This window comes from Pseudophryne corroboree, chromosome 6 (genome assembly GCF_028390025.1).
Source record: "Pseudophryne corroboree isolate aPseCor3 chromosome 6, aPseCor3.hap2, whole genome shotgun sequence".
In the NCBI taxonomy this organism is placed as follows: Eukaryota; Metazoa; Chordata; class Amphibia; order Anura; family Myobatrachidae; genus Pseudophryne; species Pseudophryne corroboree.
This window is the reverse complement of record NC_086449.1, coordinates 83,979,178-83,996,103: the sequence shown is the minus strand read 5'-3', so window position 1 is coordinate 83,996,103 and position 16,926 is coordinate 83,979,178. Positions and strand designations below refer to the sequence as shown.

General features: G+C 46.0%; 1 protein-coding gene across 1 annotated transcript in view; it reads left to right on the top strand.

The window, feature by feature from the left end:
• LOC134936371 (sphingosine 1-phosphate receptor 1-like) overlaps nt 1-14,457 on the top strand; it is a 29,846-nt gene extending 15,389 nt beyond the window's left edge. Inside the window, exon 3 of the mRNA XM_063931390.1 lies at nt 9,619-14,457. Within this exon, the coding sequence (XP_063787460.1) occupies nt 9,978-11,129 (1,152 nt within the window). The 5' untranslated portion in view covers nt 9,619-9,977 and the 3' untranslated portion in view covers nt 11,130-14,457. The remainder of the gene's footprint in view (nt 1-9,618) is intronic.
• Nucleotides 14,458-16,926: the final 2,469 nt, after the last annotated feature.

Sequence of the window (16,926 nt, the reverse complement as noted above, 5' to 3'; positions counted from 1 at the left end):
GAGCTGGTTGGTTTGTACTTTATCTCTCTCCAATCTTTGACAAATAACTCCCTTTGTGGCCAAAATGCCGCATTATTTCCCTTAAATGCAGAAGTGGTAGTGTTTGGCAGTTCTCCTCTGGAACTCCTCTGGATTCTCCTGAGAAATTTTGCACTCACTTTTTCACCCTCAACTTACCCCACAGCCACCACTTTGGGAAAAAAACTGCCTACTGTAGCTTGTCTTTAGCTAAATGATATACATTGACAAATAACCAACATGTATGAAATATATTTTTAGACATGGATAAATTTGCTTGACATAACAGTATTATATCTGAAATGTAGAAAATTTGCTTTGACAAGGAAAGAACTGTTTCTTGTGAACCCCCCCCCCCCTTCCCCCCAAACTATACTTACCACTTCTCCATCCCAGCCTGATAGAAATGATGGGTGCTTCCCCTGGTCACATGACAACAAAAGTGCACTGTTGCTTAGATACAGGGGGTGGGTCATCTTACTGCACTCTGCCCTATGTACAACCAGGGCCGTAACTAGGGATGTGCGAGTGGTACTGCTACCCAGGGACTAGGAGGCGGCACCATTCTTGCCCCATGGCATCTGTAATTGTCATGCAGGGTCCTAGGAACGGCACCCTGAAGTCTACAAAGCCGCCGCTTGGTTCGTCATGAGGACATTCTGGGCGCTTAGTAGGACTGGTGGCAAGCTCCATGGTCTAGAGACTCCGCCTTTCATTTTGGAGTCATACCTGGGGGTGGGATCAACAAAGAGTGCATTACAGACCAGCCACGGACCCATGTATAGGTCCCTATTAATATCACTTCTATATGCGTAACAGTATTTAGCTTCCTAACCATATTATTTCCGTATACTGTAACTATGCATCGCTCCCTAACAGGCAGGATGCCGCTGTGAGTATATCGTATGTATTCCACTGTACAGACTACTTATTAAGCCTATAACCCTTGAAAATCAGCTCTGCGTGATTTTATGATCACAGCTATTTAATAAAATCTGGGAGCAGGATATATCAGAGGTATCCCTTGTGTTCAGTTAACAAGCACAGGTTACTACAGCCCTAATAGCAAGCTTGGCCGCCCTCCCCCAATAGCTAATGCCATCTTGAGATTGATAAATAAGGGACATGCGTCCTGTATTGCTGTAATGTGCAGTGATATGGTACTCACCCAACGACCAGGGCCGGCGACAGGGGGGGTCAAAGGGGACACCTGTACAGGACCCCAAGGATCAGAGGGGCCCCACTGTTACAGGCAGTTACAGGACATGGCAGCAGCACCGCTGGCCAGGATTCCTGTTCCCTGTGCCAGCCTCTTCTGGTGGGGTGTGAGTGAGTCTCACCCCAGGGTAAGAGTGTATTGGTGAGGGCTTTGGAATGGGGTGAGGGAGCTGGGAGACACAGACTGTGAGGGAGGAAGGAGAGGTATACATATTTATATATGTGAAATATATTTATATAGAAAAAAACAGTTTCTTATATAGCGCAGCAAACTCTGTTGCACTTTAATATATATATATATATACTTTATTGTTGCATATTGAAGCTGCACAATGTAACTATGGTGATGGGTGCACCTTGGTGATGTCATCAGGAGGCGCTAAAATGGTGAGGGAGAACACTTTAAATATGGTGAGTTATTGTTTGTTCTTTGTCCTTACGAAAATGAGCTGATCATTGAAACGTTGACCAGGAGACCTGCCTTACTGCCCTTTTCTCCTGAGTGCCGCAGAAGTGTGGATGTATGTAAGTAACACTGCCTCTGTTTAGTGTGATACTGAGGGCACCAGAGCAAGTTTATATATATATATATATATATATATATATATAAAATCTGAGGGGGCCCCAGAGATATCACTGTACCGGGCCCCAAGATTTCTGTTGCCAGCCCTGCCAACGACCCACTAATGGTACTTTGCCCCCTAGATCACTTCTGTATACTGAAACAATCTACCTCATTTCCAGCGACTGGCACAGGTTTTATCGATTCGTACGAGGACGGTTTTCTCCCTGTAAATCTTACATTAAACATGAATAAATTCGGCAAAAAAAAAAAAAATCCACGTCTTTGTTTGGGAATTTTAAAATGACTGAGCAGCTAAACGCCCCTGGAAGTTACACTGAGTTTGTAGCTGTGGGGGTAATTGAGACCTGATCGCTGCGGTGCGTTTCTGAACTGTGCATGCGTATGCACTGCAATACGAAGACGCATTGCACAACAGCATCGGGCATCGATGCCTAGCGACGGGATGGTGCAACGGGATTCCGGTTGGCGGCATTGTCGGCTGTCGGGATTCCGGCGTCGGTATCCTGAATGCCAGGATCCCGACAGCCAGCAAATTAAACGCATCCCCTATTAGTATGTGCTATGCAGCAGGGGATCCGATCAGGTTCCCGACCTGACCTCGGAATGTTCCGTGCAGGCAACCTGAATGAGTTCGCAATCACGGCGCAAGCATCCCGACAGCTTTGATCCCCAACGAGTTACTTCCGGGCTGCCGGAGTGGTAAGCCTCAGGGGGATGGGGGGAGGCTAGGTTTAGGCTGCAGGAAGGGGGGTTAGGTTTAGGTATCACAGGGGAGGGTTAGGCTGCGGGGAGATTGGGATGCCACGGACAGCATCCGACCACCGGCATTTCAACCCCAACGCTGCAGCAGCATACCCCATTGTATTAAAAGTTGTGATACTTTCATTCTTGTCTATTAATACTATTTCTCCCATTCTGGGCACTCTCATTACATGGTGATCCATGGTGGTCCCTGTGCTGTAATATCAGGGTCTATCAGGATCAGATTACAAAAGCAGATACCCATTAGACTGACTTGTTCAGTTTCCTGAGTGTTTCCAGGCACACTCACATGCTGTATAATGCTATGTCACACAGCATGCAGTAGCCGTACAGAATACACACGTGATAAGGGAATAGCTGCTCTGTTATCCTATAACTGCTACTTGTATTAATATTACCTTTAGTACAAACTGTTACTATTCACAGTGCTGTGCTGGGAGCTAGTGCTGAGATGTTAGATGGAAATTACTGACTTTTTGTATACTGAATGATACCGCGGCGACGCAGACTACAGACCAAACTTATTAAACCAATACATCACATTGTGAATGCATATGTAGCTTGTAGAGGTACCTTTTGAGGAAGATTAGTAGCTTTTCTGGTGACTGCTCGCAGAGAGAAACTATACAATTATGGTGTCTATGTCATAATATGATGACTATGTATGACTAAGCTAAATAATTACTTGTTGTTCACTTCCTCATGCCATATATGCTGGTACTTTTCCATACCATATATGCTGACACTTGAAAGGCCCTACATTATTTTAATTGTGGTGTCAACAAATATACGAATACAAACAAAAGTTACTTGTGTTGACGTATACAGTATATTTATTGTGTTCACATTTTTGGGGGCTGGTACAGTACATATTAGATGATTATTTTTTAGCTGAATTCAGTTGCCATACATGATAGAACTATTTCACTCTCATTTTTGCTGCTCGGCACTAAGGGTGAGGGGTGAGATTCCCACCTGGATTTGGTGACCTTCACCTTTATGATATTAGTAATATATATTTTTGCTTGCCGTCATTGGTGGTTTATTTCTATACTCAGTTGTTTATGTTGCTCATCAATAAATCTTTCTAGTGATTTTAAAGTATAAAGAATAAAAGTAAAGTTTTCTGTTATCTACGAGAGTGCCCCCACAAAGGTTCTTTTCTCCCCCGTTCTGTGGCTTCATTCATCGACTCTCAGGGGTGCTCCGTCACTTGTGATACTTTTACCTCATTTATAAGGGACTGTACTGTTGTTGGATTTATCATACGTATGTACACGGTTGAGTCACATTATTATGACCACCAGCTAATAGCAAGAGTAACCGCCATATGCAGCACGGACAGCAGCTAGACGAGCTGAACTGCATTTTAGACACACATCTGTTAGACCCAGGCAGTGGCGTAACTACCGTGGGTGCAGGGGGTTCAGCTGCTATGGGGCCTGGGCTGCTTCCACGTACCGCTGCTCCCCCTGCACCCAGTCACGGGCTGCCTCCGAGGACCACCGATCCCCCTTCACCCCCATCCACGGGATGAATGGCTGCCGCCGATAGCATTCCTGTAGCCGCGTGGAGGACATGACAAGTGGCAGGATCCGAGCACCAGCAGCAGGGCGGTGCCGTGATTCATGGGAATTTATGGGGCAGAGCCTAATGCCTTGAAGTACCCACCCCCATCAGAGACCTCTGCTGTAGCAGGTAATCTCCTACTCGATCCCCTTCTCTCTCTCTAAGCTCGCTCTCTCCCTGACACTTCCTCTCTTGCTACTCTCTCTCTCTTTCTGACTCTCTCCATCACTCCCTTCATGACACTCTCTCTCTCTCTGACACCGTCTCTCCCTCTTTCTCCCTGACACTGTCACTCTCTCACTCTCTCTGACACTACCTCTCTCCATGACAGTGTCTTTCTCTCCCTCTCTCTCTCTCTGGCACTGTCCCTCTCTCTCATATGCACTGACACTGTCTCTCTTCATGGCACTGTCTCTTTCCCTGACTCTCTCCCTCTCTCTCTGGCACCCTCTCTCCTTCTCTACCTGTGATACTGTCCGTCTACCCCTCTCTCTCTCCCTGACACTGTCTCTCTCTCTCTCCCTGGCACTGTCTTTCTACTTCCCTCTCTCTCTCCCTAATACTGTCTCTCTCCCTGGAACTGTCTCTCTCTCCCTCACTCCCGTCCTGACTCTCTCTCTGACACTGTCTCTCCCTCCCACTGACACTGTCTCTCTCCCTGGCAATATCTCTCCCTTCCTGATAGTATGTGTCTCTCTCTCTCCCTGACGCCCTCTCTCTCTCTCTCTCTCTCTTTCTCTCTCTCCCTGACACTCTCACTCTCTCCCTCTCTCCCTGACACTCTCTCCCTGGCACCCTTTTTCTCCCCCTCTCACCTCTTTTTCTTTCTCTTTCTTTCTGACATCCTCTCTCTTTCTCCTCTCATTATCTCTGTTTCTCTCTCTCTCGCCCTCTGACACCCTCTTTGTCTCTCTCTCACTCCCCTCACTCTCTCTCGCTCTCCTGCTTCCCTAAGGAGCATTGTAGTGACTATGGTGGTGGGGGGCCCTTTCAAAATTTTGCTATGGGGGCCTCAAAGTTTTAGTTACGCCCCTGCCCCCAGATGGTGGCACGTGGCACATGGTGTTCTGCAGTTTCCACGTTGGTTATTTGCAATCCTGCCATTTGTCCAGTCACAATACACCTTCACCACAGCAGCACGCGAACAGTTCACAGACTGCGCTGTTTCAGAAATACTGCCACCCTTGGCTAGAAAGCCGATAATCCTCCCTTTTTGCAACTCGGATAAATCGCCCCTTTTACTCACGACAGCAGAGAGTGATATCTGTGCACACGACTCAACAGCGTATATTATCTACCTGAATAAATTTCCTCTTCCTACTAGTGCTCAAGATCTCCCATCCCTTCTTCCTTGAGTTACAAAGATATAATAATGTTGGAAATTGTGTAATATATAAGTTATAATACTTTTTTCACTACATTCTTTATCCATTTATTTGAATTTTCATTTTACAGATACCATTTTTCTCCCAACAGAGAACATACAACCTCGTACGTCATTAATATAAGGGGTAGATGCAGTGGCGGAACTAGTGAGCGGTGGGCCCAGGTGCGACATAATGCTTTGGGCCCCCCATCCCATCCAAGTCCACCCCCTCACCCCTGGAGAGGATCTGGTGAGGGGGACCTGCTCAGGGCCAGAGAAATGGATACCTAGCAACAGTGCCGTAACTAGACATTTTAGCACTGTGTGCAAGAAACGGCATCGGAGCCCCACCCCTGCATCCAAAACAGGGGCAGTGCGCGCCGTAGGCGCGTGCAAAAATACATAGTGGCGTGGCTTTGTGGGGAAGGGGTGTGGCCACAAAATAATACCAATTCATAAAACGGTGCACAGTACTCTCCATTATTCAAATTACGCCGCACAGTAGCACCACTACACCAGGTAGAGACCCTTTTACACCTTACGGCGGACAGATTCCTCTTTTTACACATTACAGCAGACAGCGTCCCCTTTTTACACATTACGGCAGACAGCGTCCCCCTTTTTACACATAACGGCAGACAGCGTGCCCTTTTTACACATAGCGGCAGACAGCGTGCACTTTTTACACATAACGGCAGACAGCGTCCCCTTTTTACACATTACGGCAGACAGCGTCCCCCTTTTTACACATAACGGCAGACAGCGTGCCCTTGTTACACATAGCGGCAGACAGCGTGCACTTTTTACACATTACGGCAGGCAGATTCCCCCTTTTTACACATTGCGGCAAGCAGATTCCCCCTTTTTTTAACACATTGCGGCAGGCAGATTCCCCCTTTTTACACATTACGTCAGGCAGATTCCCCCTTTTTACAAATTGCGTCAGGCAGATTCCCCCTTTTTACACATTGCGGCAGATTCCCCCTTTTTTTAACACATTGCGGCAGGCAAATTCCCCCTTTTTACACATTGTGGCAGACAGTCTTTATGTAGAAAGATAGAAAAGATAAGAAAGAAAAGAAAAAAAAGAAAGAAAGAATTCTACTTACCCTCTCCGCTGGCTCAGGCTCCTCGGTGCAGCTTCTGGTCACGATTCCCGGGCAGGAGAGAAGGAGGAGGGAGGTGGAGGAGGGAGCCGCAGCAGCGCTTTACTACTGGTTGAGGCGCTGCTGCTGCTGGCCCTCTGCTTCACTATAGGCTGTTCTCGGAAGACAGCCTATAGTGAAGCAGAGGGCCAGCAGCAGCGCTTCAACCAGTAGTAAAGCGCTGCTGCGGCTCCCTCCTCCACCTCCCTCCTCCACCTTCTCCCCCGTAGTCGTACCGCTGCTCCTCTCCTCTCTGGCCGGGCGGCTGTGTGCTGCGGGCAGCGGTTGCCCGCAGCACGAAGCGGCATGTAATGAGTCAGTTTGACTCATTACATGCTTTGGGCCCCTGGACAGAGGCGGGCCCCAGTGCAACGCACTGGTTGCACTGGCAATAGTTCCGCCTCTGGGTAGATGAATTAAAATGGGTATTTCTCGTAAATCTAAAACTTTCCTACTGGGAGGATCCCGACAGCCTAACCGCAGCCTAACCCTACACATAACCGCAGCCTAAACGCACCCATAGCTCTGCCTACCGTTTCACTGATGCAACCAGAAAGCGCCGATCTGCGGCCATCGATGATTGGTGATCTGTTGTGGAATCGTGTTCTTCATGTTAAAAATCCCCAAATTTATATTTTTCAACTTGTTGAATATTCTCAATTCTCCGACTCAGGTGTCGGGGGATCAGGAAATTGTGACAATCCAACTCAGATATCTGGGGGTCTTAACCCTGACGTGTACTGTCAACATTGTGAATCGACATTAGCATAGAGTTGCTGACATTCTGGCTGCCCCCACTGGGAGAGAGCAGCCACCTCAGCGCAGCAGGTGGCAGTTCGGGCTGACATGATGCGACATAGGGTGCAGTGTGGGCATGGCTTAACATATGAGGCTGCACAGGGGGCGTGGCAGTCACAGTTGCATCATCGTGGCCATGACCCCCTCTATACAGTGCAGAGACTGCAGGCATTGTACAACTGGTGGTGTGGCGAATATGATGCGATTCAGCGCAAATTACATCATAAGCCGCCTGGACTGCCCACTTTGCTCGCTAAGTGGGTAGCTGGGTGGCATGTTGTGGCTGAATCCAGGAGACTCTTCTGGGTGGCCAGGAGCGCCACCCAACTTTTGCGAGTCTCCCGGGTGTTCTGGGAGAGTAGACAAGTATGTATTAACAATGTCATCATAATGACCATGTAGATAGTGTCAGCATTTTGATATTCTGAATGTTGACATAATGACTACATATAGGCCGGAAGAAGGAACGGTTCCTTTCCCCAAATATGTCTTCTGGCTGCCATATTTCATATTTGAAGACAAACCATTTATTCCTACATCACCAAAATGGAGATTACACAGTGTATTCTTCCATCGGATATATCTGGCTTCATTCTTTCACCAAGACTGCATGTACATGTGTATAGGGCAGAGGGTATAGGGCCGACTAGATGGGCCAAGTGGTTCTTATCTGCCGTCACAGTCTATGTTTCTGTGTTTACTATTCCTAACAATATAGAAATAGAATAAATACAATGTCATACACTGGACTTTTGAAGTCAGAGGATTATTTACTTACAAGGTGCAACCATTCATGAAGGGAAAAATACAAGCCAGCAATTAGCTTTGATCCGCCTACTCCGCGTTAATGCAATGAGAGCTACGCTGTGTCTCTCCGTGGTGTTCGCTGCAGTCCGGTCTGTGGCAGGAGAGGCGTTTACTGCACAGCAATGAAAACACTCAAAAATATATTATTTTACGAGAATTAAACTGTACATTTTTTATTCCTGAAATTGGTTGTATTTTATTTAGCCATTTAAGAAAAAAGGGTCTGATTCGGAGATGTACATAAACCCGATGGTTTACATTACATGTATCTCCAATGTTTAGAGATCTGCGCAGGTGACGCACTGAGCAGTTTCCTTCTGCGAGATCCCTCCAGCTGATTGACATACTGTTTGGGAGCGGGGCAGGGGCAGCGCTGCCTCTATTTCCAGAAAACGGGGGGCGTGTCAGTCCCCATTTTCTGGGAGTGGTTTTAAAAAGAAAAGTGGTGTTGCCCATAGCAACCAATCAGATTGTAGGAGGTATATTTACTAAAGTGTGGGTTTTTAGAAGTGGAGATGTTGCCCATAGCAACCAGTCAGGTTCTAGCTCTGTTATCTTCCAGAAGGTGCTAGATAAATAATAAGTAGAATCCATACCCTCCAACTGTACCTTCTTTTTATGGTCTGTACCTGATAAAAAGGGCTGTACCGATTTTTGACTCTTAAAATTTACAATAAAAGTATAGGAAAGGGGGCATGGCCACGCCCCCTTTACCTGTGGCCACGCCCCTTTCCTAATTTGTACCGGTTTTATGTGTAAAATGTTGGAGGGTATGAAAATCTGATTAGTTGCAATGGGCAATTCTAAAAACCTGCTCTTTAGTAAATATACCCGCTGCTGTCATTTCTCTACTGCATTCTAGTGATAGACAGAACTAATTGGTTTCTATGGGCAAAAAATCCTCCTGTCTGTTTTATAAGCTTTACTAAGGGTTGTATTCAATTATTGTCGGAAACTGCCGTCTTGTTGGAAAGACAGCAGTTTCCGACTTGTTTAGGTCGGAAGGGGTTCCGACCTATTCAATGCCGCCTCTGATTAAGCCGCCGATCCACGTGTTTTGTTGGAAACGCGGCCAAATCCGTGGCCTCGGTTCCGACAATGTCAATCTAACTTTAACAAAAGGCTGATTGGAATTGTCGTGAACGGCCAAATCCAACCGTTCATTGAATACTCAGATGTCGGATCCTTTCCGTCAGAAAGGATCCGACATCAATTGAATATACCCCTAAACCGGGAAAATAAATTATGCTGGTTCCCCTCGTTAAGAATACCATTGATAATGGTTGTAAAATAAGTTTATACATTGAAAAATAAATAAATAAATAAAATGTTTTGTTTTATTTTTCCAGGTTACAAAGTGCTATGAGTGGTGGATAGATGAAGAAATGCTGACACCTTCTGGTGAAAGAGTGGAAATGCAGCATCATACAATGGATAGGTCCTGCTGGATAAAGTAATCATTGAGATTGGCTGAAAGACCGCAAAAGAAAAAATAGCCAACATTACCTGACAGAGAAATAAGTTTTGTGACCAGTCATCTAGGTCTGGGTACCCATAGATTTGGAAAGAAGCAATCTGTGTTTTATCACTATTTGGAAACACCTGTCGACGGCCATAACTCTACTTGTGCTTGAATATGATTTTGTCCATGCTTGAGGTCCAGCACAGGTTCTAAAGTTGAGAGCTTGAAGAAGAGGAGCTGTGTAACATGGATGGAGTAACACATCAACATCACCTTGGTCGTTTTTACAGGGAATACCAGAACAATAGTATTATTGCATTACATTACAACTACACGGGGAAACTCAGCACTAGTAGGTACAAGGGAGGACTGAAAGCCGAGGCCTTGGTCTTTTTGGTGGTATGTGTCCTCATTGTTCTGGAGAACCTGGTAGTACTTCTGGCCCTATGGCGCAACAAGAAATTCCATTCGCCAATGTTCTACCTGCTCGGCAACCTGACTTTGTGTGACCTCCTGGCTGGCATAGCCTACATGGTGAACATTGTGTTGTCAGGTGCAAACACTCTCCGCCTCACCCCTGCCATGTGGTTTGTTAGGGAAGGAGGGGTCTTTGTCACATTGACTGCATCAATATTCAGTCTTCTTGCAATTGCTATAGAGCGTCACATCACAATGGTTCGCATGAAGCTCTACAGCGGAGACAAAAAGGGCCGCATGGCCTTGCTGATCGGCGCAAGTTGGCTGGTGTCCATTCTACTGGGTGTCCTGCCAATACTGGGATGGAATTGCATCCGAAACCTCCCGTACTGTTCCACCATCCTACCCTTGTACTCCAAAGGTTACATATTGTTTTGTATCACCATCTTTCTAGCCATCCTTATCTCCATTGTAGTCCTCTATCTGCGCATATATAGGATTGTCAAGATCAATAGTCAGAGACTGGGCACTCTTCGTAAGGGAGCACTTAGAAAGTCCCAAAAGTATATGGCACTGTTGAAAACGGTTACTATTGTTGTGGGAGCCTTTATTGGGTGCTGGCTCCCCCTCTTTGTACTCCTCTTATTTGATGTCTCATGTGAGATCAATGCTTGCCCCATTCTTTTAAAGGCTGATTATTTCCTCGGCCTGGCTATGATAAACTCTCTCCTAAACCCAATTATCTACACGCTGACCAGCAGAGACATCAGAAGAGCCATTCTGAAGCTGGTCTGCTTCTTCTGTTTTGTAAATGAAGATGGAGAGACCAAAGGTAGGTTTGGATTTTTCCCTGTCATTGAAAGAAGCACCAGCAGATCTGAGAAGTCATCCCACAAACATGAGGGCTTGGAGACCACAGCGTCTTCAGGAAATGGCACTCCAACGCCGGTGAAGTCTCTCGTGTCCACCAAAAAGTACTGATCATTGTTATTGTGGACGAATGGATCACTATACCACAAAACACGTGTATGTGTTTGTGAAGATAAAAAGAAGCTGCGCCACTACTCAAGCTATAATTGGACTTGATCTTAAAGTAAGGTGACGGTCAAAACAGCAATAATAGAAGGTGTTTCAGAACAACTGTGGAAATTAGAATATTTTTGTTGTTGAATTGTACGGTGCTCCATGTTGCTGGTCAGTAGGAAAACTATAGCCTACATATATAACATAGAACGAAGACAAAGCATAGGCAGGACTCTGCTCATGAGAGATCTTACAATGTAAACCTAATTTAAAAATTATGTTCGTAAATAACAAGATTAGGTTATTATTTTTCTTTAGCATGAGGTTGACTACATATTTTTATAAAAAGTTTATAAAAGCAAGCTACATTTTATTAAAGCCAGGAAAAAGTGTTGGCTACTAGATGCTAATTTATATGAGGTATTACCAGATGTTGACAAATGCGTGTAGTTCGGTTTAATGTCCAGAACTATGTCTAATTCATCCACAGTCATGGGTGGTTAAATGGACCAAGATAGCCAACTACAGTAGATCAACATGAGGTCCTATTAGTGTCCTTCAGGGATGGCCTTCGCAGTGTACTGCGCGCGCACATGAAAAGGAGGCATGATCCCGGCACAAGGGGGTATGCCACCAGTCACGGGGGGACCTGTCCTTGTGGCACGTGTTTTTGTATGCCCACCGAATAGACCACAGGGAGGCAGAACTGCTCAACCAGCCCCTGGTCCCTCTGCGTGGCTGAATTGGCCCATCAGATCGTCAGCTAATCTGGTATTTGCCAAAAGTGCCATATGGGCAGTCCAGCCCTGGGCCCCTCAGTCAATCACTGTACAGGCAACGTCAGCAGTAAATGGATATTTACATTTTCATTTAGGAACAACTAAACAGAAAAGGCAGATGTGTATTATTCCTATCTTAATACAGAGAGGGGTCTACCCCCAAACAGACCTCAAGTAAGGGCAAATGGTCGATGGATTAGCTAGCATGTATTGTAGTACAGAAGCAACTGGGGACTGAATGAAACACCACATTAGCTATATATGGATGCAAACATACCAGTATTACTATAGCTACACCACACCAACATCTGTCTATCAGGCATAGATGGCTTATGCAGAATAGTCCATCACAGCTTCTGTGGACCTACATATTACCGGTTCCAAACTAACCGAAAATGGTACAGCTCACGCAGTGTGACTGGTGGGTAAATTGTACAGAGATTTGTCTTTATGTGTAAATAGAAAATGTCTACAATGAATAATGGATTGATTCAAACTGCATTTATCACCAATGCCTAACACAACAACCACATATGTATGCGTGAGGATGACATCACTTTATATGATGACCACAGATAGATGGCCAAGGGGGTCAGCCAATATTATCCTGTGTGGTTGCGGCAATGGGTAAGAAGGTGGCACTTGTCTGGCTGGTTCTGGGTCACAAGCAAAGTGTCTATAGCGGAAGGCTGTTTTACTAATACATACTAATGTGACTATCTGTTCAACTAATACAGAAGATTGTGCGTGGGCAGGCAGAAACCTGCGCCGCAGCAGATGTCACCGTTAGTAGCAGTATTTGCACCAGCCTGAGGCTAAGTGCAGTAGATCTGCTAGAAACAGACTTCCTTTCCCTAGGTATCCGTTCAGATGGTCGACCATGTTATGGTCGAGTCATTAGGTCGACCACTATAGGTCGACATGGACACATGGTCGACACATGAAAATGGTCGACACATGACAGGTCGCCACATGAAAAGGTCGACATGAGTTTTTTTTACTTTTTTTCTTTTGGTGAACTTTTCTATACTTTACGATCCACGTGGACTACGATTGGAGCGGTAATCTGTGCCGAGCGAAGCGGTAGCGGAGCGAAGGCACCATGCCCGAAGCATGGCGAGCGAAGCGAGCCATGCGAGGGGACGCGGTGCACTAATTGGGGTTCCCAGTCACTTTACGCAAAAAACGACACCCAAAAAAGTTTAAAAAATCATGTCAACCTTTTCATGTGTCGACCTTTCATGTGTCGACCAAGTGTCCATGTCGACCATGTCAGTGTCGACCAATAGTGGTCGACCTAATGACTGTCGACCATAACATGGTCGACCATTCATACCGGAACCCTTTCCCTATACGCACAAATCACACAGAGTAAAGATGTGTACACACAGTGAGATTTATCCTTGCGATTTTGACTATATAGTGTAAATCGCACTGTGTTAGGCAGCTTGCGATACCGAGGCGCACTCCCGCGGGGTCAGTATCGCAAGACTAGATGGACTGTGCAGGCAAGTAAATCTTGACTATCTAGTGTACTATCTATATCTAGTACAAAGTCTAGTCAAAATTGGCACTTAAGTCCAAATCGCTCTTAGTCAAAATTGAAGGTACAGATAGTCAAAATCGGTGCTTCTGGGATCTGGGGGAGTTCAGCGGAATTCGCAAAGTCAAAATCGAAGATAGCCAATATCTCACCGTGTGTATGCACCTTTACTTACACGCATACAAGTCAGGGTGGTTCCACGCAATCGTATACATGCCCCATTTCATGGAAAGAAGGTTCCGGCCAAGTTGTGTCAGACTCAAAATAGGACAGGCTTAGCAAAATGTGGAAGGTGAGACATCAAATATTCTAGGTGTCCACTCTGTGTTCATTCTAGAATATTCCCCTTCCGTATATAAGTGATCGGCCAATGTCTGTTGACAGTTGAGCAGTTTTGCGTTGTTTATTGTGTTTTTATTAATTCTCAAGCTTTAGAGCCAACCTAGCAAAACCGATGTCATATTCGGAATCAGCATTACAACGTTACACCCAAATCGTTCTACTATGATCAGCAATAAAATGAGTATTGATCAGTGCAATGGGTCACAGGATTTGGTGCTAAAGCCCTACTGTAATAAATTCTTACAATACAAAAAAATATCAATATTCTAGCATATGATAAATAAACGCATTAATTATTGTCTCTCTAACAGAAGAAGAGGAGGGTGCCGGTAACAGCACCATGCACACACAGGTCAAGAGATGAACACGGAAGTCAGAGATTTAGGGTTAAGGCCATTTCTAAGTACAGCAACCTTACTTTAGACATTTAACATTAATTTATAGGAAAGGGCCAAGTATTATCTGTAAATTAAGGCAATTTATCAATATTAAGACTTATGAAATGAACTGAAAGAACTGCAAAATTGATGCATTTGTATTTTGTTGTAAATATATAAACATGTACGTGTCCACATTAACCATTTCTCTGCTCGAAGCATTAAAATGGTCAATTCAACAATCACGCCATTTTTTCTACGTCTGATTACTCTCTTTTCCTTTTCTTTTGTTTTATAAAATATTTGACATGAATTACGCATGTATTCACGTTTCCTCGGTAGGTTTGTGCAACACCATAAAAGATGAGACTTCGGGGTAAATTTACTAAGGTGGGATTTCTTTTTTAGAACTGGTGATGTTGCTCATAGCAACCAATAAGATTCTGTCTATTATCTTTTAGAAACAGCTAGATAAATGTTAAGTAGAATCTAATTGGTTGCCATAAGCAATATCACCAGTTGTAAAAAAAAACTCCCACCTTACTAAATATACCGCTTCATGTGTGTACCATATGAATAGCTGAAAGGTTTGAAGTCAACACATTAGCATAATGGGGCCGGGCCCTATTAGTGTCCTGTGCTGTGTGCACATAGGGTGTAATATCGTAGGATCTATTGGGCCTGATATAACTGCATGCACTGGTGCAAGTAGAAAAAATGTCTTACAGGTACTGTGTGCGCGATGGGTGTGGCCAAATGCCATATAGGGCGTGGCCAATGAAAATGTGGGCGTGATACACATATGGGGGAGGGGCAGATACACATATGAGCCCCACAGTGCCAGATATACATTGCCCCACAGTGCCAGATACACGAATGCCCCACAGTGCCAGATACACGTTGCCCCACAGTGCCAGATACACGTTGCCCCACAGTGCCAGATACACGAATGCCCTACAGTGCCAGATATACATTGCCCCCACAATGCCAGATATACATTGCCCCCCACAGTGCCAGATATACATTGCCCCCCCACAGTGCCAGATATACATTGCCCCCCACAGTGCCAGATATACATTGCCCACAACGGTGCCAGATATACATTGCCCCCCACAGTGCCAGGTATACATTGCCCCCCACAGTGCCAGATATACATTGCCCCCCACAGTGCCAGGTATACATTGGCCCCCCACAGTGCCAGGTATACATTGCCCCCCACAGTGCCAGATATACATTGCCCCCCACAGTGCCAGGTATACATTGCCCCCCACAGTGCCAGATATACATTGGCCCCCACAGTGCCAGGTATACATTGCCCCCCACAGTGCCAGGTATACATTGCCCCCCACAGTGCCAGGTATTTATGAAGCAGCAGAATCCACCCCCCTCCCTCCCCTTCCCCGCTGCTGCTGACTTGTGTGAGGGGAGGAGAGCGCAGCCTGCACCTCTCCTTCCCCTCAGTATCCGGCGGGTGAGTTCAATTCAGCGCTGATCCGTAAGCCAATCAAAGCTCCGCGAGCTCTGATTGGCTCATGGGCAGCGCTGATTTGAAAGAAGACACTGAGGGACAGGAGAGGCGCAGGCTGTGCTCTCCTCCCCTCACATCAGCGGTAGAGAGCGGCGGCCCGTCGGTGTGGGTACGGCGTACCCACGGCGAAATTCTCAAGGGTACGCCGTACCCACCCGTACCCGCATACTTGCACCGCTGGCTGCATGTATAACATTCAAGTGACTGATGGCCATTAACCAACCTACAAACAGAACATGTCAGGCATGTTCTACAATGTGATAAAACAATGCCCAATATTGACCACTCATATGCTGGCTGCAAACAGGATCTAAACCAGGGGTGGGGAACCTTGTTTCTACCAAGGGCCATTTGGATATTTATAAAATCCTTCGGGGGCCATACAAAAATTATCAACTTAAAAATGAGCCAGCCCCCCAGTAGATATGCCCCCAGTCAGTAGTTATACCGCCAGTCAGTTGTTATGCCCCCAGTAGATATACCCCCAGTCAGTTGTTAGTTGTTATACCCCCAGTAGATATGCCCCCAGTCAGTTGTTATGCCCCATTAGATATGCCCCGTCACTTGTTATGCTCCATTAAATATGCCACCAGTCAGTTGTTATGCCCCATTAGATATGCCCCCTAGTAGCAACGCTTGCTTACACACACACACACACACACACACACACACACACACACACACACACACACACACACACACACACACACACACATTAAAAGAAAAAAAAACACAATACTCACCAGCCCCGCTCCTGCTTCCAGACCGTTGCCCTCTGCCTGGCCGCTCGCTCCTCAGAACTATGGGAGAGAAGTCATGACATCTCTCCCATAACACCGCACAGCAGCACACGCACACTGCCAGAGCCGGAAGCCGGAGCTCAGGAATGAGCTCCTGCCTCCGGCTGCTGCTGAGGGTAAGAAGCCAGACGCCCACTAGTAACAAAATCTCAGCGGGCGCCCGGCTAGGTGAGCCTGGCCGGGCCGGATCAAGTGGCTCTGCGAGCCTTATACGGCCCTCGGGCCTGAGGTTCCCCACCCCTGATCGAAACAGTTTCTGGCTCAGCCAGATCTTGTCCAATTCAGACAGACACGTGTGTGGCTAAATTGATCAGAGGAGATCCTGGGAAAGTATATGTTAGTACACACTATTTACAGTACACGCTTTGTTGTATATGTATGTACAC